The 27,997-nt window shown below is 38.6% G+C and overlaps 1 protein-coding gene across 1 annotated transcript in view; it reads left to right on the top strand.

The window, feature by feature from the left end:
• Positions 1-27,997, top strand: part of TMEM135 (transmembrane protein 135) — a 165,254-nt gene that overhangs the window by 106,589 nt on the left and 30,668 nt on the right. Inside the window, exon 6 of the mRNA XM_084759687.1 lies at positions 9,737-9,783. Within this exon, the coding sequence (XP_084615813.1) occupies positions 9,737-9,783 (47 nt within the window). The remainder of the gene's footprint in view (positions 1-9,736; positions 9,784-27,997) is intronic.

Genomic DNA, 27,997 nt, shown 5'->3' with positions numbered 1-27,997 from the left:
ACCCTGATGTTAGGGAGTGAGCCGAGGATCTTATGTGTGCTAGACAAACTCTCTAACCCTGAGCCATGATCCCAGCCCTGACTTTGTTATTAAATATTTCCAGGAGAGATACAATTATTTAGACAATTTCAAAATCATTGCCTAAATACATTGAATAAGTGTCTTGATGAATGCTGCCTCTTGGTTAAAGGATAAAGATGTCTGCATTTAATATCATATTGGAGTGCTTTGCAAATATACAGGTTCCTTCCTGCCAGATGGAGTCCCTAAAGGCAGTAAGAAGTGTGGGGGAATTTTGTGTATTCTTGAATGGTGGTAATGAAAGATATGAACTTGGATTCTGTGTATGTTGTTTCATTTGGGATCATGGGAGCTGGGAAGTGGGGGTTGCCGTGGTGTCTCTTCTTTCCATTTGCTGACTCGCCAAATACAGGAAACATGAAACCCAAGCAATTTTGGTTGAATGGTTAGATATTTTACTAAAATATGGATGAAATAGGGATGGCTCAAGACGGAATTTGTTGCTTCTTTTCAAGAAAAGAGAGATGAGTTTCCATGTTTGACTAATAGGGAGGAACAGTGTCAATATGAGAGGAATACACACTTGGTGCTTGCAGGCTGGGAGCCAAGGGCATGCTGCCTGAAATCATGCAAGGCCCTTTCACAGACTGTGTTAAAGAAAAGCAATAGATGTGCAATAGGAAGTAGTTAAATGGACCTTCAGATGAGGCCGCTAATAGGCGTTAAGCTAACTCCATGATAGCTGTTTGAGTGGTCTGAGGCTCTGACAGTAAAAACAGCTTTTCCATTAGGCCATCATCACAATGGACAGCATTTACATTTTTGTGAATGTTCCTGTCTCCTTTTATGGATTTGTGTATTATAACTTTATTTCTATGTTACTGCCTCGAGAGACGCATACTCATTTGATTGTTCCACCTAGAAAAGATGGGAGTAATACACTTTCCCCCCAAAGTTTTGTAAGCTTCTTAGCAAGAATCAGTGACTTTAAGTTTGGCTTTTTTTTTTTTTTTGTGAAATCTTTTCAGGCAGAAGAGAGTTCTTCATATTTGCTAGACTCTCTACACTTGCTGCTTTTTATCTATAGTGTCATAAGACTACTTAACCACTCATAGTTTTGGTGATAGTATTCAAATTAATTCCACATTTTTATCCGAACATTTATTGCCCCCCAAAAAGAGGGGAAAAAACCCAAACCAACAACTCAGCCTGAAGTAGGCAAGGTGCGTGTGAAAGCAATCACAGTAATGAATAAGAAGCTGGAGTCGGAAATGTAGCTCAGTGGTAGGATGCTCTCCTAATGTGTACACCCCTGTATGTTTGGCCTCCTCATAATTTGCATATATGTGTATATGTGCACATACATGTTCTACATACATACATGCACACAACCATCCTTGCTTTGTATCATTATTGTATTTAAGTTGTGTTTTCCCTCTGTTACTTTTCTTATGTGGATCTAATTTTATAACCTCTTCACTGCCTCAGGACTAACCTTGTGCTCCTTATTCGTCTCTTTCCATCATCACTTACTCCTGTAGCTTCAGGCAACAACTATTCTATTTTCTGTAAATAGGTTTGCTTATTTCAAAATTATATATAGAAAATTTGTAACATGAGGTGTGATTTTGGTATCTGGGCTTCTTTTACTTAGGATATTGTTTTTGGTTTTGGTCCATCCATATTGAAGTTAAAACTCAACTAAAATAGCAGCTTCAGAATCTTGTTTGCATTGCACAGTGTTTGTGAACTAGTTGGAAAGTGCAGAGAATTTACTTCTTAATAGGTAGCATTTATTTTTTGGTTTTTCAAGAAAGGGTTTCTGTGTCACACACAGCCATGGCAGTCGTAGACTCTCTTTGTAGACCAGGGTGGTCGCAAACTCTCATCGATCCACCTGCCTCTGCCTCCTGAGTGGTGGGATTAAAGGCGTGCACCATCATACCAGGGCTCTGGTAGCATTTAATTTTAAAAGATTTTGACTTTGTTTATATTAGTGTTTTCTTTTGCATATATGTTTGTGCCTGGAGATTGTAAAGGCAGCAGCGGGTGACGGGCCCTCTGAAGCTAGCGTTACAGACAGTTGTGAGTTGCTGTTTGAGTATGAGAAACTAAAGCTAGGTTCTCGGCAAGAGCAGTGAACGCTCTTAACAGCTGAGCCATCTTCCAGCCCAGCTAGCATTTACTGAATACTTATAATGTAGTAGTGACTCGTTTGTAATGACTGGTGATAGTAGCCTTTCTGTATTATATTGTTAGCTTCATGCATACAGCCTATGAAACTGACAGTATAATTCCGACAACTGAACATTTGAAGTGATGGTTATGTTTTGTTGTTAACTTGCAGGAAGTTGCAAAGTGTAAAGTTAAAAGTGTACCAACTCATACTGTATATTCAGAGCTATAATATGTGAACTGCTGTGACTTTGTCATATTAGCCAATAACAATGCCGTTAGCTGACCAGAGATGTTCAGTCAGAATTTTGAAATGATGAAGGTAGCTTGTGCCTGTCTGTGATGGTGACTGGTCTCTTATACAGCTATTAGATGAGTTGCCTCATTTATGGCACTATTATGAATGAGAAACCAAATTTAATATTTTACAGCAATTCATTTTACTTCAGTAGCCACACTTTGCTACTTCTGATCAAAATACATTAACAGTGACTCTATTTACTCACTCAACTAAACAGTAAAATCGCCGAAAGAGTAGACAAACTAAATAAAGCAATGGCTTGCAAGAGCCCAGGTGGTAGGCATCAAAGAGCAGGGATTCCTGTGATATGAGGAGCAAGTGGAAGGAGTTGTGTTGTTTCCCGAGCTTAGTGCATTGAGAAGATTTGCCACCATGAATTGAGGAGAGGAGCAACTAGCTGAGGAAATATACTGGCCGTGAAGCAGATCAGACTGGACAGAGTTCAGAGCACAGGAGGCTGAAGGAGAAAATACTCAGCTTTTATGGGTTAGAGCATGACAGGAGGAAATGCCCAGGCCAGGGAAGGTGCGTCCTGACAGATTAGTGGTCCCTAATTATGTGCTGGACATTCAGACAGTTGTAAGAATAGTTTCACTTCCTCTTTGCAGAAATTCCCCCAAAAGACTCAGAGAATGATGCAGCATTGGGTAAAGTGCTTGCACTCAGTAATGGGATAATTAGGTCCAGTGCAAGCAACTCTGCAGACCCCTAAAATATCTTAAAAACAAGAACTTAAAGGATTAAGTTGTTCCCAAGTAACTTCATTGTGTCTTAGAACAAAGCTTAAGATTTGTGGGAAATCAGGAATACCCAGGACCCATCAGCATAAAGTTCAGAATGCCAGGCATCGAGTAAATAATTGCCATTGAGCAGTAAGAAACAGGATGCTTTGACTCACCGTAGGTAATCCAGTTCACAACCAGGCCAGAACTGAGAAAGATCAGTAAACAAGGACATTGTAAAAAATTGTGATTAAGTCCTATAGATTCAAAAGAGTTAGAGATATAGAAGATAGATAGAATAAAAACCCAAATCACACTTCCAGAGATGAAAAGTTTACTGTTATATAATATGTAAATTAAACAGTATAGAGGAAAAATCTCAATGACTGTTGAGTAAAACAATTTGAGAAACAGTCCAAAATGAAATACATAGAGAAAGGGGCATTTTCCCCCCCTGCTTTTAGAACAAAGGGAGCATCCATAACCTATGGGAGAATTTCAGATAACTTAACATTATGTAATTGAGTTTCCTGAAGGAGAAGACAGCAACAGAAAAGACATTTGTTCAAGTAATGAATGAAAAATTTAAAGTGTGATGGAAACTGCAGACTTCAGTAGTCAAGATAGTTAATGTAGCCCCAGTCCAAAAACGTTGATGAGGGTAGAGGACCACTAGAAAGTACATCAGAACCAAAAGAATGTGAGGCATCGTGCTAGAATTCTATACCTAGCAAGAATATTTTTCAAAATAGTGAAAAATTTTAGGCACTTTTTAAACAAAGTGATTAACATATAGTGTTGAATTTGATATACACATGAAGGCTGGGGACATCAGGGGAGAGAGAAATAGGAACATACTTCTAAGACTTCCCTGCAGATTAAATGGTACAGCATCATTGGAATGTAGATTAGAAATTTAAAGATATGTGCTCCCTACTATAAATGGCAAATTGGCAACCAGTGAGAGAAAGTAACATCATAAATTAAGTTAATGAGAAAAAAGTAAACAAGAAAATAGAAGAGACATAGCAAATAATAATGAAATCACAGATTTTTAAATGTGAACTTGCCAGTAGGCACATTAAATATATAAACAGTCCAGATATTCCTGTTAAGAGATAGACCTTAAAAATAAAAAAGTCCTGTGTGTGATGGTCCATGTCTTTAACCACAGCATTTTGCTCAAAACAATCCTGATTACAGTGAATTCCAGGCTGGCTAGGTCTGTATAGTACATGAGGAGAGCCCATGTCCAAAACATAAAAAGGCAAGAAACATGCACATCTTGCCTATAACCAATAACCTCCACGTATAATGATCACAAGAGTGAAAAATGAAACACCAAGAAACAAAAGGGAGACCTGCTGTCAACAGATAATAAGAGAACACCATAAATATCTCATTATGTCATGAATATGTTCCTTGCCTTTGTTAAGCTACTATGGAGTAGTACCTTGTAGATTCTCTGTCTCCAGCAGATGGAGGGTAACAACTTGTCTTTAAGGACCTTAGTTTGTGTGTGTGCATGTGTGTGTGTGTGTGCGCGCGTATGTGCATGCACCCGCGTGCGTGTTCTGAAGTTCTTTTCAACTCAAATTCTATAATTTGTAATACAAAATATTTTCATCATCCACGTAAAGAGGTACAATTAGTTGGAAAAGTACTTTGTTGAACTCACTATGATTTAAAATTGACCACAATGTATTGAAAAAACACTTTTTAAATGTCTAATATTATAGTTTGGAGCTTAATGTTCTCCAAATATTCATGAATTGCATACATGATCATTAGCCTCTTGCACATTTTGGAGGTAGTGGAACCCTTCAGAGCAGGACTGCTCCGGGGAAGTAAGGTCGTGGGGTGTGCCCTGAAGGGAATATTGGAACCCCAGTGTGTGCCTCCCTTCCTCCTCCTTTCTTCCTTCCCTCCCCCTTTCTCTTCTTTCCTCTCTCCATCTCTTCCCCCACCTCTCCTTTGTTCCCCCTAGGTTCCCATGAGGTGACCAGTTCTCTTTAACAAGTGTCCCCAAAGTATAAAGACCTAAGTAAGTTCCAGAGACAAATGACTATGGACTAAGAGCTTTAAAATTAAACAAAACGCAAATTAAACTCTTTTTTTTTTTTTTAACTTTTTGAGTTGATGATTTAAGATTTTTTTTTTTTTTTTTTTTTGTCAAGGGGATGGAAAGCTGACTAACACACTAACTAAAAAAATCCTTTAGCGTGTTTAATTAACACGATGTTAGGCAGAGTTGTTGAGATCACATTTTTTAAAAATAACATCCAGGGTCTTTACAGTGGCTCGTGAACCTTGTGATCTGTTCCCTGCCTCTGCTGACAGTGATTTCCTGACTGCTCTGTATAGTCATCTTTATTTGCTAGTATTGCCTTGTCCGTATTCTTCCTCATTGTCCTCTGTACGCACACCACTGCCTGACACGTGGCCAGCGCTCTTTCTCATGTGACTTAAGGTGTGTTACATGAGATCAGTTACTTTCTTGATATGTATGCTGTTGTACATTATAATTAAGTGTCTGGAGCAAGTATTCAATAAATATAGAACCCATCAGTGTTATTAAAAATCCTTTGTATTTATTTTTATGTCTAGATTCTTGTCTGTATAAAAAAGTAACCTTCAGCTGTTATAGATTTAAATGTTTCCAATTGTATAAAATAATTTTTAAAAGCATTTATGTTTCTTGTCTTGGATTTTATATAGAGGTCACTTTTGTGAGGGTCAATATTAAACAGTTTGCTGAATGCCTGGCACTTTCATGAGTGTCTTCTCATTGATTGTCCCTGTTACTCTAAGTGAGGAGCTATTCTTAGCTATAGATGAGCTTTGGAAAATCCTAGGAACCATTTACATTTCCACAAAGAAGCCTAGGTCTGCCCAGATCTATAGCATGCAGTCCAAAGTTTCAAGTATAAAGCCTTTTCTCAGATAGTTATCATGAGTAGAGCTTTTCTTTTTCTTTCTTTTCTTTTCCTTCCTTCCTTCCTTCCTTCCTCTTTCTTCTTTCTTCCTTTTTCTTTTTTCATTCGTTCTTTCTTTTCTTTCTTTTTTCTTTCTTTCTTTCTTTTTTTTTTTAAGACAGACTTTCTCTGTGTAGTCCTGAATGTTTTGGGACTCACTCTTTAGTCCAGACTGGCCTTAAACTCAGAGAGATCCTCCTGCCTCTGCCTCCCAAGTTTTGGGATTAATAATGTGCCACTATGAGTAGTTTTAATAAGATACATCATAGTTATCATTTGAGAGAGGGAATGGAGGGGAACGGAAGAAGAGACAGGGAGAGAGAGAGAGAGAGAGAGAGAGAGAGAGAGAGAGAGAGAGAGAGAGAGAGAGAGAGAGAGAGAAGAGAGAGAGAGAGAGAGAAGGGAGAGACTGCATATTTTCTTTTGTGAAGTTGGAGAAGGTATGGTCATTTTACATGGAACCATTCTACTGCGATAGCGTCTACTAGGAGGACACAGATGCAAGGAATGCAGCAAATGATGGACATAGAGAGAAGCTGCCATTGCCCAAAAGGATTTGGAATGATAGTGAAAGGAAATATCGAGTTTTCTGATCTGAGTATTGAATATCAAGTAATACTCAATAAAAAAAAATACTTGGACTTTGATTTGTTATTTTAAAATATTTATTTTTTTAAATTTATGTGTATGTTTGCCAATATATATGTATATGCACCACATGCATGCCTGGTGTTCACGAATGCCAGGAGACATCAGATCCCCAGGAACTGGAGCTACAGAGGGTTGTGAACTGTCATGTGTTGGGAACAAAACCCTGGTCCTCTGCAAGAGCAGGGGATGCTCTTATCTACTGAGCATCCCCTTAGACATTGATTTATAATTGTATAATCAATGGCTAAAATTATTTAATATGCTTCGTAATTCTTAAATCTCCATTTTAATACCTTAAGTATTGCAGGCAGGATAAATTTCAAGTCAATGGAAGGACCTTTAGAAAGCAAAGGAATTGGGAGGACAGGAGAGGGCAAGAAGTGCGTGTGTGTGTGTGTGTGTGTGTGTGTGTGTGTGTGTGTGTGTGTGTGTGTTTATAAGAGAAATACACTTTATATCTTTTTACATAAAGAATTAAAATTTGATTGAATTTTTGATATTGCAGGCATTCGAACTGTTACATAAATATATCTGCTTATGCTCACTTAGTTTCATTTGATGTCTATCTTCTTTGGACTGATATGTTTATATATTTATATGTAATATATATACATATATGTGTATATATATTTTTAAGTCCTTCAGGCTGTGTTTATCTGAGGCTATTATAGAAAACTTGATTTACCTGCTTTATAATAGTTGAGGTATTACATTTCCTCATTAACTGGAGATTACTTTTGTTGGAAATAGCAAAACACTGTTTTACACCTCTTTTTATTTGTGTTGTTTTCTTAGTCAGCTTTTTACAGTTGGAGAATCTTTCACTTCTTATTTCCCTGAGGACGAAGCCATTGACCATTCTTGTGCTTAAATTGCAACATGGTTACTCTCACCATGAGTGCATTTGACTATTTCCCTGTGATTTCCCAATAATGTTAGGGAGCTCGTTTTTGTTACCATAACTACCAGTGAGCTTCTGTCTATATTCATACACTTTGTCGTGTTTTAGTATGATTGCTCATGAGGGAAACTTCTTCAATCTAGGTTTATTGTGTGTTCTAATGCTTGTTTTTAGAACTGTTTTTTGGGGGGCAGTTATTATGTTTGCCACAAAAGATGATTATATTTTATAAGCTTTTTATTGATTATATTGCCTGCTAGTTGGAAGTTTCATTCTATTTGAATAAATTACGTTGTCTTGATATATAGTTAGCAGACATGTTCACTCCGCATGAGTACGTATCATGTATATGTGTGTGTGTTTGAACTGGTATGTAGGTATATGTGTGCGTATGTGTGTATACTTATGTGTTTCTGTGTTTATGTATATGTGTTTGTAGTTGTATGTATGCATGTGTTTGTGTATGTATGTATGTATATATTCATGTATATGGCTGTATGTGTATTTATGTGTGTATGTATATATTTGTCTATATGTATGTGTGTGTTTGTGTGTAAAAGCTCCTGTCCTCAATCTGGTTACTTCTTCTTAGACTTTTCTACTTGTACCTTTCTCCTGAGAAATGTTTGTAGAAACCTATATTATAGGCATGTAAGCCAAGCATTTACTGAGTACAAATCATAAATATATTTAAGAGCAGTTCTTGAGTATACATAGAACTTTTATGTTTATTACAGATAAAAGAAAATTTGTATACAGTGGGTGGACTTACTTTTTACATAAAGAATTAAAATTTGATTGAATTTTTGATATTGCAGGCTTCAAAACATATCAATATTTTCACAGTTAATTAGTATTTGATTTATGATCATCATTTCTGGTAGTTTGTTTTATATAATTGTACAGTATAAAATGGCAGAAAATGTGTTTGGGGTCGTTTCAGAAACTGTTAGAGATTCTGTTCTAATCCTAATGCAAAACTCAAGTGTTAAGATCAAGTATTGACCAAGTATTAGGAAACCCAAGGGAGGAACTCTGCCAGGGATTTTCAAAGTTAAGCACTCTAACACAATATGATAAAGACACTAATTGATACATATATGCTGCAGTATGATGGTAGGGAATACTAAAAGCCTTTTTTCACAGTTATCCAGCCAAGTGTTGCCAGAAACATCTTAGATTTGATATATGTTTGATTTTGAATTAAATATTGCTTGTTGCACATTCAGAAAACCTTTACTGTTGCCAACTTTTGTCAGTTACTTCACATAATATATAACTCCGACCCACAGTTAAAGAATCTGTGTTCTAGCAGGCACATTGTAAAGGTCTTCCTTGTTGAGGTCTGTTGCCTTCCATCCAGTCTGTATGAGTCATCTGAGCATATATGCTTGTCAGTAATTTTGTGTACACAGTTGGCTTTTTGTATCACTCGGTCCCATCTCCATGAACTCATCCGACTGCTGGTGGAAATAGTCATAAAATTTGGTAAACTCTACTGAACATATACAGCCTTTTTCTTTTTATTCTCTTGACGCTCTACAGTCTAGCAACTGTGTAGACTGAATTTACATGTTTTATGGCCTACTATAAATAATCTAGAGATGATGTAAAACGTGAGAGAATGTATGCAATGCCAATAGTATGCCATTTTATATAAGAGATTTGATCATTTATGGATTCAGGTGTCTGTGGGTAGGCTGGCTGAATTGCTGAAACTAGTTTTTCATAGATGCTGAGTGAAGATTATACATTTGCCACATGTATATAGTGTCCTCACATACACATACATGTCTCTTACTGCCCTAACACAGTGTATTTGAGAGGTACATCTCCTGATCTGTTGATGTACATTGTGATGGAAGCTTCTTGCGTCCATTCATTGCATCAGACCTGAGATTTACTAGTGGTTATTTTGCTTTTGTCAGTCATAGCAGTGATGATGCCAGTCAGTACCTTTTGCAAATAATCCGTCTCCTCCTCGTTGCAGGTCCTTTTGTTCTGCATCACAGCGGCCATGTACATGTTCTTTTTCAGGTATGCTCTGTTCGCCAATTTATTTCAATATCAAAATAGTTTTGAATTCCTTTAACTATTAGTCTAAAGTACGCCCCTCCGCCCCCAGTCACTATCTTCAGTAGGCATGGATTCCTGCCCACCCAACCCCAGGAGTTTAGAGGTAAATCCTATTTCTTTGTTAGTAAAGAAACTGGGAAGAGGAGAAACAGGGCTATTTCGAAGGAGTGTGTTAGTGTGACTCAAATGTGAATGCAAAGGGTGTCTGCCACCTTCCTGTGACCACAGCAGCATTGAAAGAAAATGCCTCTTGATTAGGGAGGACCTACTCCTTCATAATCTTACTTTCAGTCATGCTAATTAATTTCTATTTATAGCCCTCGTATGATATTGCTTTAGATAATTCTCTATTGACTTGTCAGAGTCCGGTCAGCAAGAGCTTGGAGGCTTTTAACATTTGTACTTAGTTGACAAAGGCATTGGCAGACTTGTATTAAAATGTATGTGATAAATGTATTTTCAGTTTCAATAAGACAAGCCATACCAATAATGTAAAGTAGAGATTTATTGCCAGAACATCCTAGCAAGTATTTGATAAAACACAATGTGGTAATCTTAAATTAGTTTTACTTTTTCAAAAATATTCCGTGAGAACAAAAAACTATGATGTTACTCTTGCCAGGGTGTCAGAGTGAGACAAAGCAATAAAGCTGCGTGATAGGAGGGACGTCATCTTCAAAGGACTGATAATGAGATGCATAGCAGTTTATAGCAGTTATCAGGGAGAGAAAGATATTGGAGCCTTGTGGTATTTGGAAAATGTGTCCTGTCTCCCTCCCCCTCTTCTTTCCCTTCCTACTTTGATTTCTCTGTTTTGATTGAACCCAGAGCCTTGTGCGTGCTAGGCCAATCCTCTGAGCCCTGATTCACGCACCCAGACTTGATTGTTAAACTTCATGATTCGCACTATGTTTGCTCGGCCATTATACTGTGCAGTGCAGTTTCTTGTGCTTTAACAAATCTAATTTGGTAGGCTGCATTGGAAATCATGAACATTGCATTTCATCGCTTTCTCCAGACTCTCTAATTGTGTCATAAATATTATTAGGATACCACTGTTGAAATAAATCGAAGTCTATCTTTATAACTTGGTGTCCTGACTAGTCTGATGATATAGCATAACTATCAAGAAAACCAATTTCCAAAATGTTGCAAAGTTAGAAAAACAACCTTTGCTGACATGCATAGGGATAAAGTGCGATGTAATGTAAATTTTCTTCTTGTGAAAATTTTAACAGGTCATAAAAGGAAGCAGTCCTTCCCAAAGTGACCTTTTGTGGGTAACAAGTATGCTTAATGTTTAGTATTTCTCAGTCATAAGATGTCTTTGAGGTTTAAAAGCAAATTACATATTGAATCTATGCATAAATATTCAGTTTGTTGCCTGGTTCTAGGAAATTATATTTTGAAAATGGCTGCCATTAGCTTAGTAGTTTGGGTGTAGAGGGAAAAATCAACCCTTTAAACACATGTCTTGGTGCAGAGCTACAGAACTGTTCCTGCTTCAGTTACAAACGTCTGGGTTAAAAACAACAGTTTAAAATACTTTCCAGAAGTCTCAATACAAGGCTTAGGGGCCAAGATAAACACTTTCAATTTTCTGAGGAAAAGGGGCTATTTTTCTCCCCCAAAGAAGTGCTGTCACTGAATTTGTAGTGTTCTTGGCAGAAGTTCGTTTGAATAACTCAACAAGGGGATTGCTGAATGGTAAAAATATAGCCCTTTAGAAAGTACTACAACTAAACAGAACAGTGTTCTGTGATTTTTTTGTACCCTGGCTTGTATTTGTAGTGAATAGCTTTTTTTACATGGCCTTTGGCAAGTCTGATGGCACTTTAATATAAACACAGGTATTTGTATACATATTTATTCAATTTATTGTTAGTATTTTAAAACTAATTGCATAAAATTGGCTAATTAAATATAAAATGATATTGTCTTCAGGTCTCCTTTTAATGGTTAATGTCTTTTGGCAAAAGGATAAAGGAACATTTTTATGTGCCAGTAAATCATCTTGTGTTTTATCCTGATGTATAACTTGGAAAGAGGAAACTGCGATCCATTTCAATAAAGATAAAATGTACCGGTGTGATTTTTCTTTTTAAAGAAAGAACTTGGGGGAGTGATTTCATAATTTTTTTCTGATGGAGTTCGTGCCTCTGATGTGTGAATTTACTTTAAAAAAACCCCCAAAAATAGCACAATGACTTTGGTGTTCAAAACTATGCTTACCTAAATGCTGATTTAAGTATTTCATCTTCTCAAACTCAGGAGATTTTTAAGGTTCTTCACATACACTATCTTGTACTTGGGGATTGCGATTTTCCATAGGCTTATGTTAAAACAGAATCTTTGAAGGGCTTTAGATGTCTGGGTTGGGGGAAAGTAATAGATGGCAGTTGTAGTTTCCTTCTGTTTTTTAGCTAGCTGCCTACCTAGTATAGGATTCTGTTGATCCTATCTGCCACGGATTCCAGTGCAAATAAAAAGGAGGATGAAGCATATTTTGAAGATGTTTTGAAAGGATGCTCTTCAAGTATCCCAATGGGTATTCCTGATGTCTTGCCTCCTCTGTTGAGCTCCCTAATCAGTATGTGTGCACTTGTCTGCATGAGGACATGGCCGCTGCCATGGCTGCAGGCGAAGCAGGAATGATGGGTACGAGCTGATAGCGTTTTCTCGGGTCTTTCACACACTGTTTATGTCTGAATGTATATTATTGAGCAAAGCAGGTTAAGTGTTTGAAAACAAAGGAGTCACAGCACATACCACTGTGTCTCACTCTGTATCCTGAATTGGCCTGCATAGCTTAGGGAGGCCTCAAACTCAAAGCCATCCTCCTGTATCAGCTTCCTGATGGAGAGGCTTAGAGGTATAAGTCAGTACATCAGACTTAGGATCAAGATGTTTTTGTAGCCATGTGGGATTTTTTTTTTTTAAGTTGGAATGTGAAAGAATCAACAGAAACCACAGAGCCAAACAGCTAGCACTTAACCCTGTCTAGAAATAAAATCAAGAACCATACTTAACCATGAATTCCTTGCTTTCTTTTTCATTATCAGGTAGCTGTGTTTAAAGAGTGCTGCTGCTCTTTAAAAGCAAGTAAACAGTGCCATTTCTTTAATTAACATAATGTCACAGAGTAACATAACTTGGTTACAAGTTGATGAATACTAGCTGGAAATTCTTCCTCCATGCCTCTGGGAGCCAACAACCAGTTCAGCAGTTTGCTTAGGCATGTAGCTTATAAAGCTTGGATTTTTCATAGCACTTGAACCACAGTTTATTTGTGCTGCAGTACACAAGTTGTAAGTAATCTTATGTCCATATAGTGACACACTGTGTGTGTGTGTGTGTTTATTTTTCTCCCACCTGGTGAGTTCTGATCAGGCACATAGGTGGTGCCATTTTCATCATTCTTGGGGTGTAGATTTAATGTTTGCATTTAGAGGAACATGCTGTTTGCTGCTGTTTCTTGAGTGGAAGGCATTTTCACAGCTTCCCTTTCTGGTTTGAAAGTAACGAATAGCAAGCAAAGATGTGTCATTCTCATTTTGTACTTGTTTTAAAACTTTCATTACAGTCATTTAAATACCACACAGGTTCTGTTTTTGAAACATCACTTAAAAAAAAAAACAAACCCACCTAAAGTTGGTATATTTGTAGCTTTAGAGGCTGTAAGTTCATCCTTTAGGCTGCAGTTTTCTCTGAGTTGTTAATTTTGTTTTAAAGATGTTCCTTGCAGCAGTACAGAATGCAATTTAGAATGGGAGCATGTGGCAGGTAATGGAAGGGGTCATGTGGTGGCTCTCCAGGAAAAAAAAATAACAGTAATGAGGATCTGTATATTTTGTTAATTTTTAAAATATTATATATATATATATATATATATATATATATATATATATATAGAGAGAGAGAGAGAGAGAGAGAGAGAGAGAGAGAGAGAGAGAGAGTGTTCTGCCTGCATGTGTGCCTGCCAACCAGAAGAGGGCACCAGATTTCTTATAGGTGGTTATGAGCTACCATGTGGTTGCTGAGAATTGAACTCAGGACCTCCGGATGAGTAGCCAGTGCTCTTAACCTCTGAGCCATCTCTCCAGGCCCTAAAATAATTTTCTTATTACTTGAAATACCAAACCATCCCCATACCTCTCTGCCTTGGGAAAAATAAACCATCATTGGTAGTTTGAGTTTGCAGGGAACTTGCATTGCACCTCATGGGTTGGCTTCAGGTCATGCTGATACCGACCCTGTTCTGAACAGCAGTGTGTTCTCTGTCTTGTGTTTGTCTGGGGAAGATTTCACCAAAGACATTCAAGCTACTTGCCATTCATAAAACCTGAAATGAATGGAGAAGCACAGGAAGAGGCTGCACTAACACCATGCCTCCTTTCACTGCACTCCTCTTTAATCATGCGACTGCATACTATAGAAATAGCACAGCAATATAAATGTTTGGAGTTTCTTGTTTATCGGTAAAACTTCACGTGAAATATACATGTTTGGAGATGCATTTTTATTCTCTATAGGTTCAGTGACGACTGGGCTTATACCACCTGAACCCAAAGTCAGCTGAAAGTCACAATAATATGAATAGTTTTTTTTACCATAATACTTTTTATGTTTATTTATTTAAGAGAGAGAAAGAGGGAGGAGAGAAAGGGGTGGGGGGGGGAGTGTGTGTGTGTGTGTGTGTGTGTGCGTGTGCGTGTGCGTGTGCGTGTGCGTGTGCGTGTGCGTGTGCGTGTGCGTGTGCGTGTGTGTGTGTGTGTGCGTGCGTGCGTGTGCGCGTGCGTGTGCGTGTGCGTGTGCGTGTGCGTGTGCGTGTGCGTGTGTGTGTGCGTGCGCGTGCGCGTGTGCGTGTGTGTGTGTGTGTGTTTGCCCATGTGTAGGTCCATGGACAACTTGCAGTTGGTTCTGTCCTCACCATATGGGTTCCTGGTATCAAATTCAGGCTGTTGAGTTTGGAGACAGGCACCCTTACCCACCAAGCCATCTCTCCAGTCCACCACCACGATCAGTTTCAGGGACAGACTTTGTTTCTAGAGTGTGTTTCTAGAGTTACTGAACCAAGGAGTATTTTCTTGTAAGATGAGCTAGTACACGTGGAAGATGCTTTTAGGTTCAGAACTTTCAGCCCTCTCTGCCTTGCCCTCTCTAGGGGAAGGAAGAAGTTAGTCTCCTCCCATTTTTATACTTGTCCATCCCAGCGACTGTTCCCATATCTCTATCTTCTGAAAATTCAGAATAAAAGGTGAAGAATACAGCTTTGCATTTTCCCATCTGGGGATGTCCAGGAGATCTGGGTCTCAGCTGCTCCATGTACTTCTGCTCTGACAAACATGTGTGCAGTCCTTGATGATCTTGGACTCAGTCACATACTAGAAATGACTGATGTTAGTACTCAGGTGACAGAAAGCAACTGAGCTGACACTGGATTTCTGTGATAGTTCATAGACGCTTGGGCTCTCATATTGGAAGCAGAGTGCCACCCTGATTCTGTTCCTCAGATGTTAAGAATGCCCCTTGAATTGCATAATTTCATATTTGATTGTTATTGGTAAGCTTCCTTGCCAGGTGTTTAAATGAGACATCTGTTTTTGTTTATTAACCACAGGGAAATGGCCAGTGATGCATTAAAACACCTAGCATTAAATGTCCACTTTGTCATTTTAACTGTGACATTTGCATCATGAGATCATTCTAGAACTGAATTGAATTTGTTACTATTGCCTTATCTATTATTCATAATATGTTTTTAGAGAAAACACTATGTTGGCATACATTTTTGATCATTTTCAGTTTTTATCAGGAACTGATTGTTTTTAAAAACATATGCGTGTATCTACTGAGGGTTTATGGATAATGGCTATGGGTCCATTGGGGTAGCTCAGCAGTGAAGGAACTTGCCATAAAGTCTGATGTCCTGAATTCAGTTTCTGGAATCTACATGGGGAAAAGGAGATAACTGATGTCTAAAAGTTGTCCTCTGGCCTCCCCAAGTGTACACACACATATAATAATTAATTTTTTAAAAGTAGCTGTGCCATGTAAGAATTCCGGCTGTTTCATCTGTGCACTGTGAATCTAGCTTTAGGCTCTCCAATATAGTCAGGTGCCATTCACAATCAATCTTCCAAATCTATAGTAGCTTAATTTTTGTTAAGTATTCTGTTTATTAGCTTTGCAAACATACTGGTTTTTTATATGCTTTGACTTAAAGCTCATTATGTTGAAAAGTAATTGGCTAGATCCTCAGACAGCTTTATGAAACGTGACGGCATGCTGCTTTTTAAAGCTATGAGCTAGTATTTTCAAAAGATGGGTTACTGTGGAGAATACAGTTTTACGTTGTTATTTTCCATATCAAATTGGGCATAGCACTAATAAATAGTAGTTGAAATATGAAACTTTCCCATAAAATTGGAATTTTTCTAACAGCTGTTGTTATGAAAGATTGACTAGAAATGTACTGAGTCTCTAAGACGTTGGCTACCATCATCCTCCTGTGAGTGAGTCCCTTTTCCTCTTGGAATTCTATTCCCACCCTGCTTAACCTCACTTGGTTTCTCCTGTTCAATCATGAACTGAGTAGCCCCTAAATAGAGTTCTGTTCTAGGCAAAAGAACCCTTTTCCCGGCGTAAGTCTTTGCTTCCTGTCATTTTTATAAGCACTTCCGCATCTACACCTCCTGCCCTGTTTCTATCTTAGCCATCTCACTCCGTTTTCTGATCCTGGCTGTTGACCCAGCAAGTCTCTCCTTTCCACTTCCTCTTCCTCTGCTAGTCCTTGCTGTGAGAGAAGCCCGGCATCTCCTCATGTGTAAGCTGAGTTTTGACTGTGTATTCTCACCATCCATAGTTTGAGTCTGTGACCAAGTTTATTCAGAGTGCACATTACTTTTAAAGTGCTACTTTACCCTAATCAGGACCTCTCAGCACTCTTCTTGTGTTTGTAACGTTATTCCTGCAAGATGGTGCCCAAAGCTTCCCTTCTGGATGTGTAACTGAAGGGAAAGAAGTTTTAAAAATCTTTGGAAGCAGTTAAGCAAGTAATGAATTTAGCGAATCTAGAAACATATATTTGTTTGAGTTTTGTCATTTTTAAAGGAATAATAACTACATGGGGGTCTCTCCGTGTAAATAACTTATATGCCTACTGTGATTTAAACTGTGCACAGTGTCATTCTGTGACTTACAGAGCTTCACTGAAACTGTGTGCCTGCTCTGTGCCTGAGAAGACTTTTGAATGGTATAATTTTGATAACAAAAAGCTGTCAGCTAGCTAATATTTATTTGTGCTTATTGTGTGCAAGGCTCTGTACTACCTGCTTTATAAATATTCCTGGATTAAACCCTACCGCAACTTTAAAAGGGTAGAGACTGAATTTGTTGTCTTACAGGTGATAAAATTGAAATTTGAGAGTTAGTGTAATGTGCCAAAGATTGCACAACTAGAAACAAAGCACACGCTTGAATTTTGTTCTCTCCAACCTCAGAGTTTGTTCTCTTCATTGTCCGGTCTAGCTAATAAAAGCAGTATCTGCCAGTGTTTTAAACCATCATATAACATATAGGGAATATGTCAGCATATTTTTTTGTATGCATGTGCTGCTCAAAGACCTAGACATCCCACTTGGGTATGTAGAAGTCTTCTCTTCCCCCCGCTCCCCCCCGCCCCAAGCCTGTTCTAGGTAAGGAGGGGACCAAGATCTACTAGGTGTCTACACTAATGCCTCTCTGGAAAAGGGATGGTGAGAAGCAAGTGCCCCTTCACAGTAAAGCAGTTGTACTCAGTCCCCTTATTTCCATGGGCCAGCTAGTAGGAGCTTGGGTGAGCTGATATTGTCTCAGTTGGGTTATGTTCCCTTCTGTGACTTCTCACCTTTCCCTTTTTTCTTCCACATTTTTAATGATACTAATCACATAAACTTTTTAAAGCATGTTCTTTGGTAGCTGAAGGGGACAATACCATTTGTACATAAATTATATGGAACATGATACGTAATATCGTGAAGCAGTGCCATGGTCATGCAATCTGATTCACACTGCAGATGTCTCAACTAGGGAGTGTGGCAGATGCCTCATTCATAAGTGGTGTTTAAGAAGCCTTTAAAGATCACTTAGCCATAATCCTAATTTTTCTTCAGAGGTCAGGAGGCTGGTGCTGAATATGTGGAGGAGTCAGAAACATCAGGAGATGTGGTCAGAGATGTGGGTGTGTTGAAAAGAAAGGGAGAGATGCTTGGAGAACCGTTTCTTGCCCTTCCTTTCGGACACTGCCTTTCGGTCTATCTGTCTCTTAACATCCAGAATTTTTAAATTAGTTGTCCATATTTGCCTTTTGCCATTCTTATATGGCATGGTAATGTGGTTTACACCCCACGAGCCTCCAGAATTTCCTCTTCTGAGATCATCAGAAACAGCCTGCCTCTAGATCTAATGGATAGCTACTATTCCTTTCCTACCACTCAGTTCAAAAGCCAGTGGGGCCTACGTTGTGAATACTAGGCTGATGAGAGACCGTGCTTCTAAGACACAAAGTTGACAGCACCTGAGGGGTGACTTCTAGCCTCTTAATGCACCAGCGCACACACAAGTACATACATGTGAGTGCACACATATACACACACACATGATTAGATATTATACTATATATGATTAGCATACCTGGAAAAAATATAAAATTCCAGCTGTGTGGGAGCGAGTCCTATAATTCCAGTACCCAAGAAGCTGAGGCAGGAAGAGCACCTTGAATTCAGGACTATTTTGGGCTAACATAATGAGATGAAAGCTTGCCTGGAATACAGTATGAGACCTTTTCTCAAAATGAAATTTTTATTTCCAGTATGTTACTTTAATGGCACATTAAACATCAGCATTTTGCATAATAAACAGAAGTATGGATGACATAAAAGTTAAAACCATCTTTTAAGACATTTATAAAGGGGACATGTTTATTCACAGTAGGAAATGAGCTACTTGCTTCATAAAGCAGTCACTTGTGTTTAAATTTGAACTTGTAAAGTTGTAAATTTTACCACACATAGAAAGCACTCTGTATTATGTGTTCTTGATTTATGCTAATAAGTAATATCTTATAATTCTGAAGAAAGGAAAACACCCATATTTCCCTGTTTTTTATATTAGAATAATTTTAAACAGCATAAATTCTTTGTTTTTTCTTTTCTAAAATGTTATATTCTTAAAGTGTTTGCTTACTTCTAGCATTGGATTTTATTTAGATTTAAATAAATAGATTCAGTTCTGGTAGCACAATGTGCACATTTCAAGTCTAACTAAATATTATTTTCTACAATACTAACAATATAATTATTCTCTATCCATTCTGTTCTACTAAAATAAGTGTTACAGTTGTAAGATGGTAAAATTTGTTATAACTCCTGTATTAGCAAAACTGCAGGAATACTTAATGTACATGATTAAAATTCCTGTTACCTAGATATGATGGAAGAAAAAGTACCATTTACTTGAATGGAAAAATATATTTGGCATCAGCAATTGCTGTTTAGAACTGGATACCTACCATATGAGCGAGCATCTGTGTCCATATGTACTTCCTGGGAAACAGCCAGGCAGCTAAAATATTTCCTAATCGCTCATTTACTTTCCGTCAAGAAAATATTTCACACTGAGGTCAGTTCTTTTGGAAGGAAGAAATTAGAGCAGAGCAAGTAATACTTAATCCTCATTTTACAAACCAGTAATGAGGAATCTAGCTGGGAGCCAAGGCTTTACATCCTACACAGCTGCCCATGGAGCTCGTTGCATCTCTGTACTCTGGTTGTTTATCTTTTAAAATATTTTAAAATATTATCTGCCAAATTCATTAAGCAGGTGTGGAGAAATTTTTGAGTCAGACCAATTTCCTGTCATCTGTGAGGAATTCTGGACTTCTTTTTCATTCAATGAGAATGCCTTGGATGCTTTGAGAGCCATTTTGTCATACGTTACACAAATAGAATATTTATTCCTCCTCCCCTCCCCTTCTGCACTAAATCTGTTATAAGAGCAAATTTTAATAGGCGTCTGAACACCTCTAGAAAATAATTGGTATCTTTGATAAAATAGTTAAACATTCTTTCAGATACATTTAACCATCCCCTGCCATTGTGACATAGCATTTAAAGAAAATGAGAGGCACAGTCAATCTAGAAGTAGCTTTAGGTGGCTTCTGTAGAATTCCAGGTCCTCTGAGATATAAAGTGACACCCATGGCATTTCTTATTTCACCAACCAGTGCGTAGAAAATAACAGCGATCTTCATGCACACTCAGCTTATTGCCCACCGGACATCCTCCACGTTTGTTTAGATGTTCTGTAGGATGCCAGGGAAGGTGTATATCTTCTCACACGTTTAATGAGTAGAAGAGTCCTCCACTGTCAATTGAAAGTATAGGCCTTTTGCTGAAAGATTGGATTGAAAATGTATCTGTTTTTAAACAGACTGAATATTTTCATGACTCAGAATAATAAAATGGAAATATTTACTTTGAGGATAAGCCAATTTATATATTATTGGACATAACACAGACCACCCAGGCCTGGACCCTACTGTTTATAGTTAGGGATCTTAAAGCTCCATGTGCTCTGGGTGAGTCAGACCTATCTCTGTTCCAACTCGAAAGGTTTCTGTCTGCAAAGGGCAATAATTTCACCTTCCCCGCCCTCCTTCTCCATCCCTGGCTAGTAAAATTCTGTCTAGCAGATTATTTTATTTCTGCAGGCAGCTCTGTAATGATAACACTACAACAGTGCCTCATCTGTCAACGGACAGATGTTTAGTATAGTTGGAAAACACTGGAGTTATACTTGCTTTCAAGACAGTTTAGATACATGTGAATATATATGCATTATGTTATGAAAATTTGAAGTCTGATATGAAGCTTCATTTTCCTCTATATGTGTTTAAATTTTTTTTGAATTTTTTTTAGTTTTAAAACTTCAATTTGTTTATTATTTTTCAACATTTCTCTTGAGTCTTCCATTCATATCCCGAAGTAACTTCCTTATTCATTCAGCTTTTGTGTTTCCTTTGAATGATTCAGGGATTTAATTGTATTCCCTTTGCTTTTACTGAATCTTCTTATGATTTCTCTTTTTAATTCTCTCTGTGGGCTTTCATCCAAGTCACTCCCATTGGAATCTGTTCCTGTGGGATCAGTATTTCTATAGAGATGTTACTGTTTCCACTTTCTCATATTTCTCACATTTCTCTACTAGAACTTGTACGTCTGGGATTAGCTCACTGAGTGAAGGGTTTTGGTTTTGATGTTGGCTCCATTCTTTCAGTTGAGGCATTTGTAGTGTCATATGGGATTAGATAGTAGAGGATTAAGTTGTTCTTTCCTTAAGCACTGACTAGGGTTTTAGTTCAGTAGCTAAACTCACCATTCAGAAGCTTTTAGGGCATTTGATATATTCCACTGTACTACGTCAGTGTAGACTATTAATTGCAGAAGCAACATCTACTGCTAGACAGGCCCAGTATACAAAGATCGTAAGAGTCAATTACAGAGCCATCCCTTTAAATCCAGTGACTTGCGGTTAATTCCGTCGCTGGTTAGCAAGATTAGGAATGGAAGTCCTCAGGTAAGTATAGGTAAGGATGAGTATCAGCTGAGGAGAGAATGAGGAGAAAAGTAAATGGATGGATAAGGCTGGCGTGGCTAGGACTAACAGACATTCATTATTAATGATGCTATGGAGAGTTAGAGTTAGGAGGGCAGAACAGGGAAGAGGGTGGGAATGAGGCAGGACATAAAAGGTGTATGGGGTGTGCGATAATGGAGTAACCAGTAAGATGGGCCAAAAGCCTTACAGAACAATGTAAAACCCAATCAACTAATATAAAAAGAAGCAAACTTATTCAGAGAATTTATGCAAGAGGTAATTGTCTTATTTAAAATAAAGTGAAATGTAAACTCTGGTTTTTTTTGGTGTGTGCGCGTGTGTGTTGCTCTCATTTAGGGCATGGACTTTCCTGGTCACCCTGCTGGCGAAATTCCTGGCTGCTCCCAGGCTGGGGCTGGTCCAGCGTCATCCCTGTTCAACTAGCTTTTAACCGAGTCCCTCTCTGCCTTCCTCTCCCATTCTTTTCAAGTGTGGGTGTGCGTGGGTGTGTGTGGGTGTGCGTGGGTGTGTTTAAAGAAATCACAGCATCAGTCAGTATCCTCTCATTCGGATTCATTTAGCACATTGAACTGATAGGGGAAGTGGAGGGCAGTTTGTGGCTCCAGTTAAAACTTGTTAAACGAGATTTGCTGGTGTGCATTATCTAGGTGGAGTTTGAACCAGTTACCTTTCGTGTTGAGTTTCTATTCAGCTGCCAGCAAGTATCAGCTTTTCTTTCGGGTTTCCCGGCCTTTGAGGAAACGCTCATCCATTATCCCACATGTAGGAGATGGCCCTCCTTCCACCAGCTGGGTTTCAGTGCCTGAGGTTTTTGTGTGGTCATGTCCATGTTACTGTGCACCATTTCAGCTGAAGTGTTCACTTTACCAGGGTTCTGGCTCTCCGTGTCCACTTTAGTGTTCTCGGTGTAGTTACAAATCAGGCTCATTGACCTGTTGTGAGTTCAGCAGCTGCTTCTTAGTTACTCACCCCTCCCCCGCACCCCCCTTCACACACACCCCCACCCCCCCCCACCCCCCCGCTTTTCTGGCCCAGACCATGGCAAGGCAGTTCCTTCATGGAACATTCCTTCCAAGATGCCCACAGAGAAGCTCAGCTTCTGGTCTGTGGATCACAGTCCAGCCTCTCTCCCCAGGCTCCTTATAATTGCCTATCTTTCTGCCCAGTTCAGCCCATGGTTGCACTTGCCCAGCCTTGGTCCTTTCTTTGGAACTGGTGTTGAAGGTCTCCCTGGCAGTTCCTGCTGTCCTCAGCACTTTTTTTTCTTGGCAGCTGAGAGTCAGTGGGGGGGAATCTCCCTCCTGGTTGCTTCTTTGGGCAGATCTTTGTGTTTAGCTGTCATCTCTTATCATCATTGCTTATTGAGCTGACTTCTCTTTTATTTCTTGGACCAAGGGAGCTTCTGTTTTCCATTTTATCTACAATCTTTTCATCTGGTTTTGTTCAAAGATCTTTTTGTAATTCTTGATAACACTTGACTTCAGGAGTATGGTACTTTCTGTTGTTTTTCGTTTGTTTTGTTTTGTTATAATGTCAGGTCCTCCCCTTTCCTCCATTGGTAGTTTTGTTTGACTACTCATTGCTCCTTTAATGAGTGTGTGTAAGTAAGAAGCACACTCAGTTCATCGAGCCTGTCCTCAGAGTATGGTGCTTGTCCTTGTGACTCCATGGCTCATTGGGAACGAGGGGTCACCACACCCACTCAGCAGCAAAGGAGAGTGGCGTGGACTGTCTTATCAGCAGTCAAGGGAAAGATGAAACGCCAAAATGTGAATTGTGGTTCATTTTAAATGCTAAACAAACCATTGTTAAGGATTGTATTACTGAACGTATGTCATTGCTTAAACTAATATTTAAAAACTTAAATTACTGAGTTAGGTTTAAAAAAAACTTCTGAATACTAAGAGAAGAAGAAATGCTGCAAATTTTAGGAGACAAGATCTAGGGGGAGAGAAAAAAGTAGCTTAACATATATTGAATATGTGTCATATTCTATACTACGATCTTGCTAGGTGATTTTCATACAAACTCATTGTGTTTTAGGCTTGAAATCATCCTCTAGAGTAGTGGTTCTCAACCTATGGCTCATGATCCCTTTGGCAAACTTGAATCTCCAAAAATATTTTCGTTCTGATTTGCAGCAGAAGCAAAATTAGAGTTATAAATAACTCTATGGTTGGGGGTCACCACAACATGAGGAACTGTATTAAAGGTCACAGCGTTAGGAAGGTTGAGAACCCTGCTCTGTAGGACTCTGCCCACGCTGCTTCCACCTGTGCATTGGAGACCAGGCTGCAGAGTACAGCAAGACTGCTTCTCCAACAGCTTTCAAAACTGAAGCCAGGAAGAGGGGCTGGCTGCTCTTGCAGAGATCCTAACAATTCCCAACGCCCACATGGAGGCTCACAACTGTCTATAACTGTAGTCTTTTAGCGTCCAGTGCCCTCTCTTGGTGTGCAGATGTACATGCAGACAAAACATTCATCTACATAAAATAAATAAATCTTAAAAACAAAAACAAAAAAACCTTAAAACTAGGTGACTGAGCATATTGGTCAATGGTTACCCGAGTGATGGTTTGAATAAAATGAATGAAATAAATGCTTTAAATGTGGATATCAAACACGAGGTCTCCAAAATGTATTTTTGCTGTTGAAAATCTTTCAGCTCAGTCTCAGTTGAGGTGACTGAGAAAAGCTTTGCTCCCCAAGCTAAAAATGTCCACAGACTTGCAAATCTGAAAGCTGTTCAACTCTAAAATAAAACCCTTCCCAACTCCCGGCTTCTTTCCCACAGTCCCTTCGGGCCAAGGCAGGCCTCTCTGCCAGCTGCTTCATTATAACTCTGTGAGTTATGCCACAGCTTTCAGGAACAAATCCAGACTTATTTGTCATATCCTCCCAAATGCGGCGTAACACAGTTTCTGCCTGTTTTCCCCTCAAGGCTGTCTTCCCTGGCTGCGTGGCCCAGCCTCTTCATTTTCCAGTGGACCCTGCTTCACTCTTCCTCCTCAGATTGTGCCACACCATTCCCCCCTTTCCCACCTTCACATTTGTTGTTTTGTAACGAAGGACCGAAAGACACTAAGTATGTCCTTGTACTTTACAGGGCTCGTGGGAAAAACTCAGGACCAATACAAGTGTAGAGTTCACAAACTCATATGTGCTGTATTTTCAGCTCCCCATCCCCTTGTTACAGAAGGATAAAGATGCTTATACTATGGTATGTGGGAACTAGATTTGGAAGAACCCTCTTCCACTTAAAGAACTCTTACGAGGCATCTGTTATATTTGTAGGGTAAATAAAATGATTTCTTCTTGTTTGAGTGAAATAATATTTAAGAAGTCTTTGTATATGTGTCCAGGCCCTTAGAGTTTTTCTACTAGAAGAAAAGAATACATGACTATTATTATATTGGATAATTGTATTTCAAATAAACACCAGAATCATTTTCGTCTGTTCTGCTCAGTGGTGTCATTTCTGGGTTTGCTTCATTCTTTTATCCTCTTGGGCTCCTGCCTTTGAAGCACGGCTTTCCCCCTCTCTACAGAATGTACAAGTAGAATAAGGCGTGGCCTAAAGTCAAAAGGAAATTCCTGTATTTAAGACTAGAGACCACTGCAGGCTTTTGGAGGCCAAGGCTGGTCAGACACTTGGCTGGCAGGTGAACCCAGGGTTCTAGCAAAGGCCTTTAAGTGTAAGGGGAGATCTGTGACACTGTTGCCCAAATTGTAACACATCACTCTGTATATTGGATTGTTGTCTTTTAGGATACTAAAACCTCAGATACACTCCATACATGCAAATTTATTGGAAAACAGTGTAGTTTTTGTGGTTTGTTTTTTTTTTTTTAACCATATTAGAGTCTTGGAGTAGATGAAAAAAGCAAAACCAAGCTTGTCTGGATTTTAAAGTTTTCAACTCACTTTAATTTTCTTCCAAGTTCCACAAAGACCCGTAGTCATGCAGCAAGGACATTTTGAAATAAATATAAATATAAGTATAATATTGGTTTTTGTCTTTGCATCATATTGATGTACATATGCAGTGGAGAATACTGAATTGAAACGGGCACAAGATGAGATGGTTTTTGAAGAAGGAATTAAGATGTAATTGGAACACTTTAGAATGTCCTCATAGCTCAGCTTTATCCATTTTTTCTTTTTTTGGTTTTTGAGACAGGATTTTTTTTTTCTGTAGCCTTGGCTGTCCCAGAACTCATTCTGTAGATCAGGCTGGCCTCGAACTTACAAAGACCACGAGCCTGTGCATCCTGAGTGCTGGGATTATAGGCATGCACCATCACCACCTGGCAGTATCCATCTTAAAGTAGGAAAATCGATACAGCCGGATGCTGCATGTGTGCAGATACAAAACCCACCTGGCAGCTAGCTGCTGCCTGAGTGTGCGGTGGAATGCAGCATGTGTAGTACGCTGAGCACATGCTGTCTCTTTGAGCTGGACAGTAACCTTTGTTTTAAACCATCTTCAGGGGGTGTGCTCATTAATATTCTATGTTATTTTCCTGCTAATTTTTGGATAGCATGTGTATTTAAAGTATCTTCTTAAAACAACATTGTGTGTATATTTTTAGCCTTTGAAGCTAGGAAAGTGAGGGCATTTTGCAGAAACTCAGCTTTTTTTTTTTTTTTTAACAAATGCTGAATGCAATATTCCCTTCATATTCACTCTACTCAGATAATTTCCACACACAGAAATGTTACAGATGAATTCTGAGCTAGGTAAGCTACCTTGAACTTAACATATAATTTTGAAAATTTGAGTATTTAGTTTCTTCACTAGTATTAAATGTACTTTTATGTTGAGAGGCTGACAGTTGTGCAACATTCTACATAGAAGATATAAGGAAATGCCTTCAGTACTCCTTTAAATCAAGCATTCCAATATGTCATATGCAAATTTAATATATTCAATAAAAATGATTTAATTTGAGGCTTAAAATCAAAATAGGACCATATCAAGTTTGAGTGAACCATGAATTTGCAGATAATATTTTATGTCAGGAATTTTAAGTTATAAGACCTTTTGATTTACATTCATTTACTTACTTAATCTGTATGTACATGTGTGGTATGGTATGCTTAGCGAGGCCGTATCTATCACATTTCTACCATGGGTTCTGAGATCAACCTCAGGATATCATGCTTGGCATCAGATACCATCACTGAGCCATCTCACTAGCTCCAAGTTGTAAAGAATCTTAAAGCCCATTCAATCCAAGTTCTTCCTTTAAATTTGGAAAACCCAAGGCTCAGAAACAAATGTCTTTTTAAGTTACTAAATAAGATAGTGAAAGAGCTGGAATTGAAAATCAGCTGGTTGGATTCTAACCAGTCTAAAATGGTAGATAAATATTTTCCAGAAGAATCGGTGAAGTAAGCCTCTCATCATTACAGGTAGCTTGCTGTAAGTCAGGACTGCGCACTGTCCACGCCTTCTGTGTGTAAGTAGGCCATTTCAGTGCTGTCTTAGCAATAACAGCAGCAATGATACAGTAAGTAGCATTTGAACAGTATGAAAGAGGCTCCGTTATTTACATGTTTTAAATGGAGAAGCAGGTACGGAGTTTAAACAACCTGCTCGTGAATCTGCTCCCCTCTCCTCTGATTCTGATTCAGTAATTACTTGTTGAATAAATTAATTACTGTCCAAACAAATAACATTTGCTTCATCATTCCTTAGATATGGTGTTAATTACACAAGACTGAAGGAAAGGCAGCTTCTTTCTCTGTGATGACATTTTTCATTGCCCTTCTTCTCAAAGTGAAGAAACGATGTCGCTATCAGTTACATACACACAGTGAAATCTGGGCCTGTTATTGTAGCTGGTTAAAATCAGGACTAGGGGAGGGGAGGGTACGTGAACACTTGATATTTTACCTTTATGTGTTCATTTGGCTATAGTATTGGGTTATGTTTTTAGTCTTATTTGGGTTTCTTATTTAACATCTTTGGATAAATCTATGAAGATTATTATGGCTTCATCTTTCAGAAACAAAGGAACAGCGCACACTTTAGATGTTTTTGATATCTGTTGACTTCAACAGAATTTAGCTGGTAGCTAGCTATTTTGGAACCTTCAGGAGATATTACTAATGAGATTATATAAAAAATCATGTGGTAGTTTGAGAGGAAGACCATGTGAGTCACCCTATTCCTGTTAGCATTGGGACTTTCTCCTTAGGTGGAATTCACTCCCATTTTCACATGGCCTGTACCACTTTCTCTCCCCTGCCCTCATTGCGGTGCTGTAGCTGCCTTAACCCTCTGCAGTTTCTGATACCCAGTTGCCTCTTTTCCCAAGTTATATGTATCCCTTCCACTTCTTCTGTTTCTTCTTTTGCCTTTATGCTGTTCCTTGACCTTCTTGATATCAAAGCCAAGGTTGCGCATCCTTCCTTTGTGCTTTGCTAGCATCGTGTTCTGTATATTAAAGTACTTCTGCAATGTGGTACCATTATTTATTCGTATGACTACTTCTCTGGATTGTGACACT

Source organism: Acomys minous (genome assembly GCF_964271855.1).
Source record: "Acomys minous genome assembly, chromosome: 2".
Lineage (NCBI taxonomy): Eukaryota > Metazoa > Chordata > Mammalia > Rodentia > Muridae > Acomys > Acomys minous.
The sequence above is the reverse complement of the archived record's forward strand: the minus strand, read 5'-3'. Positions and strand labels throughout refer to the sequence as shown.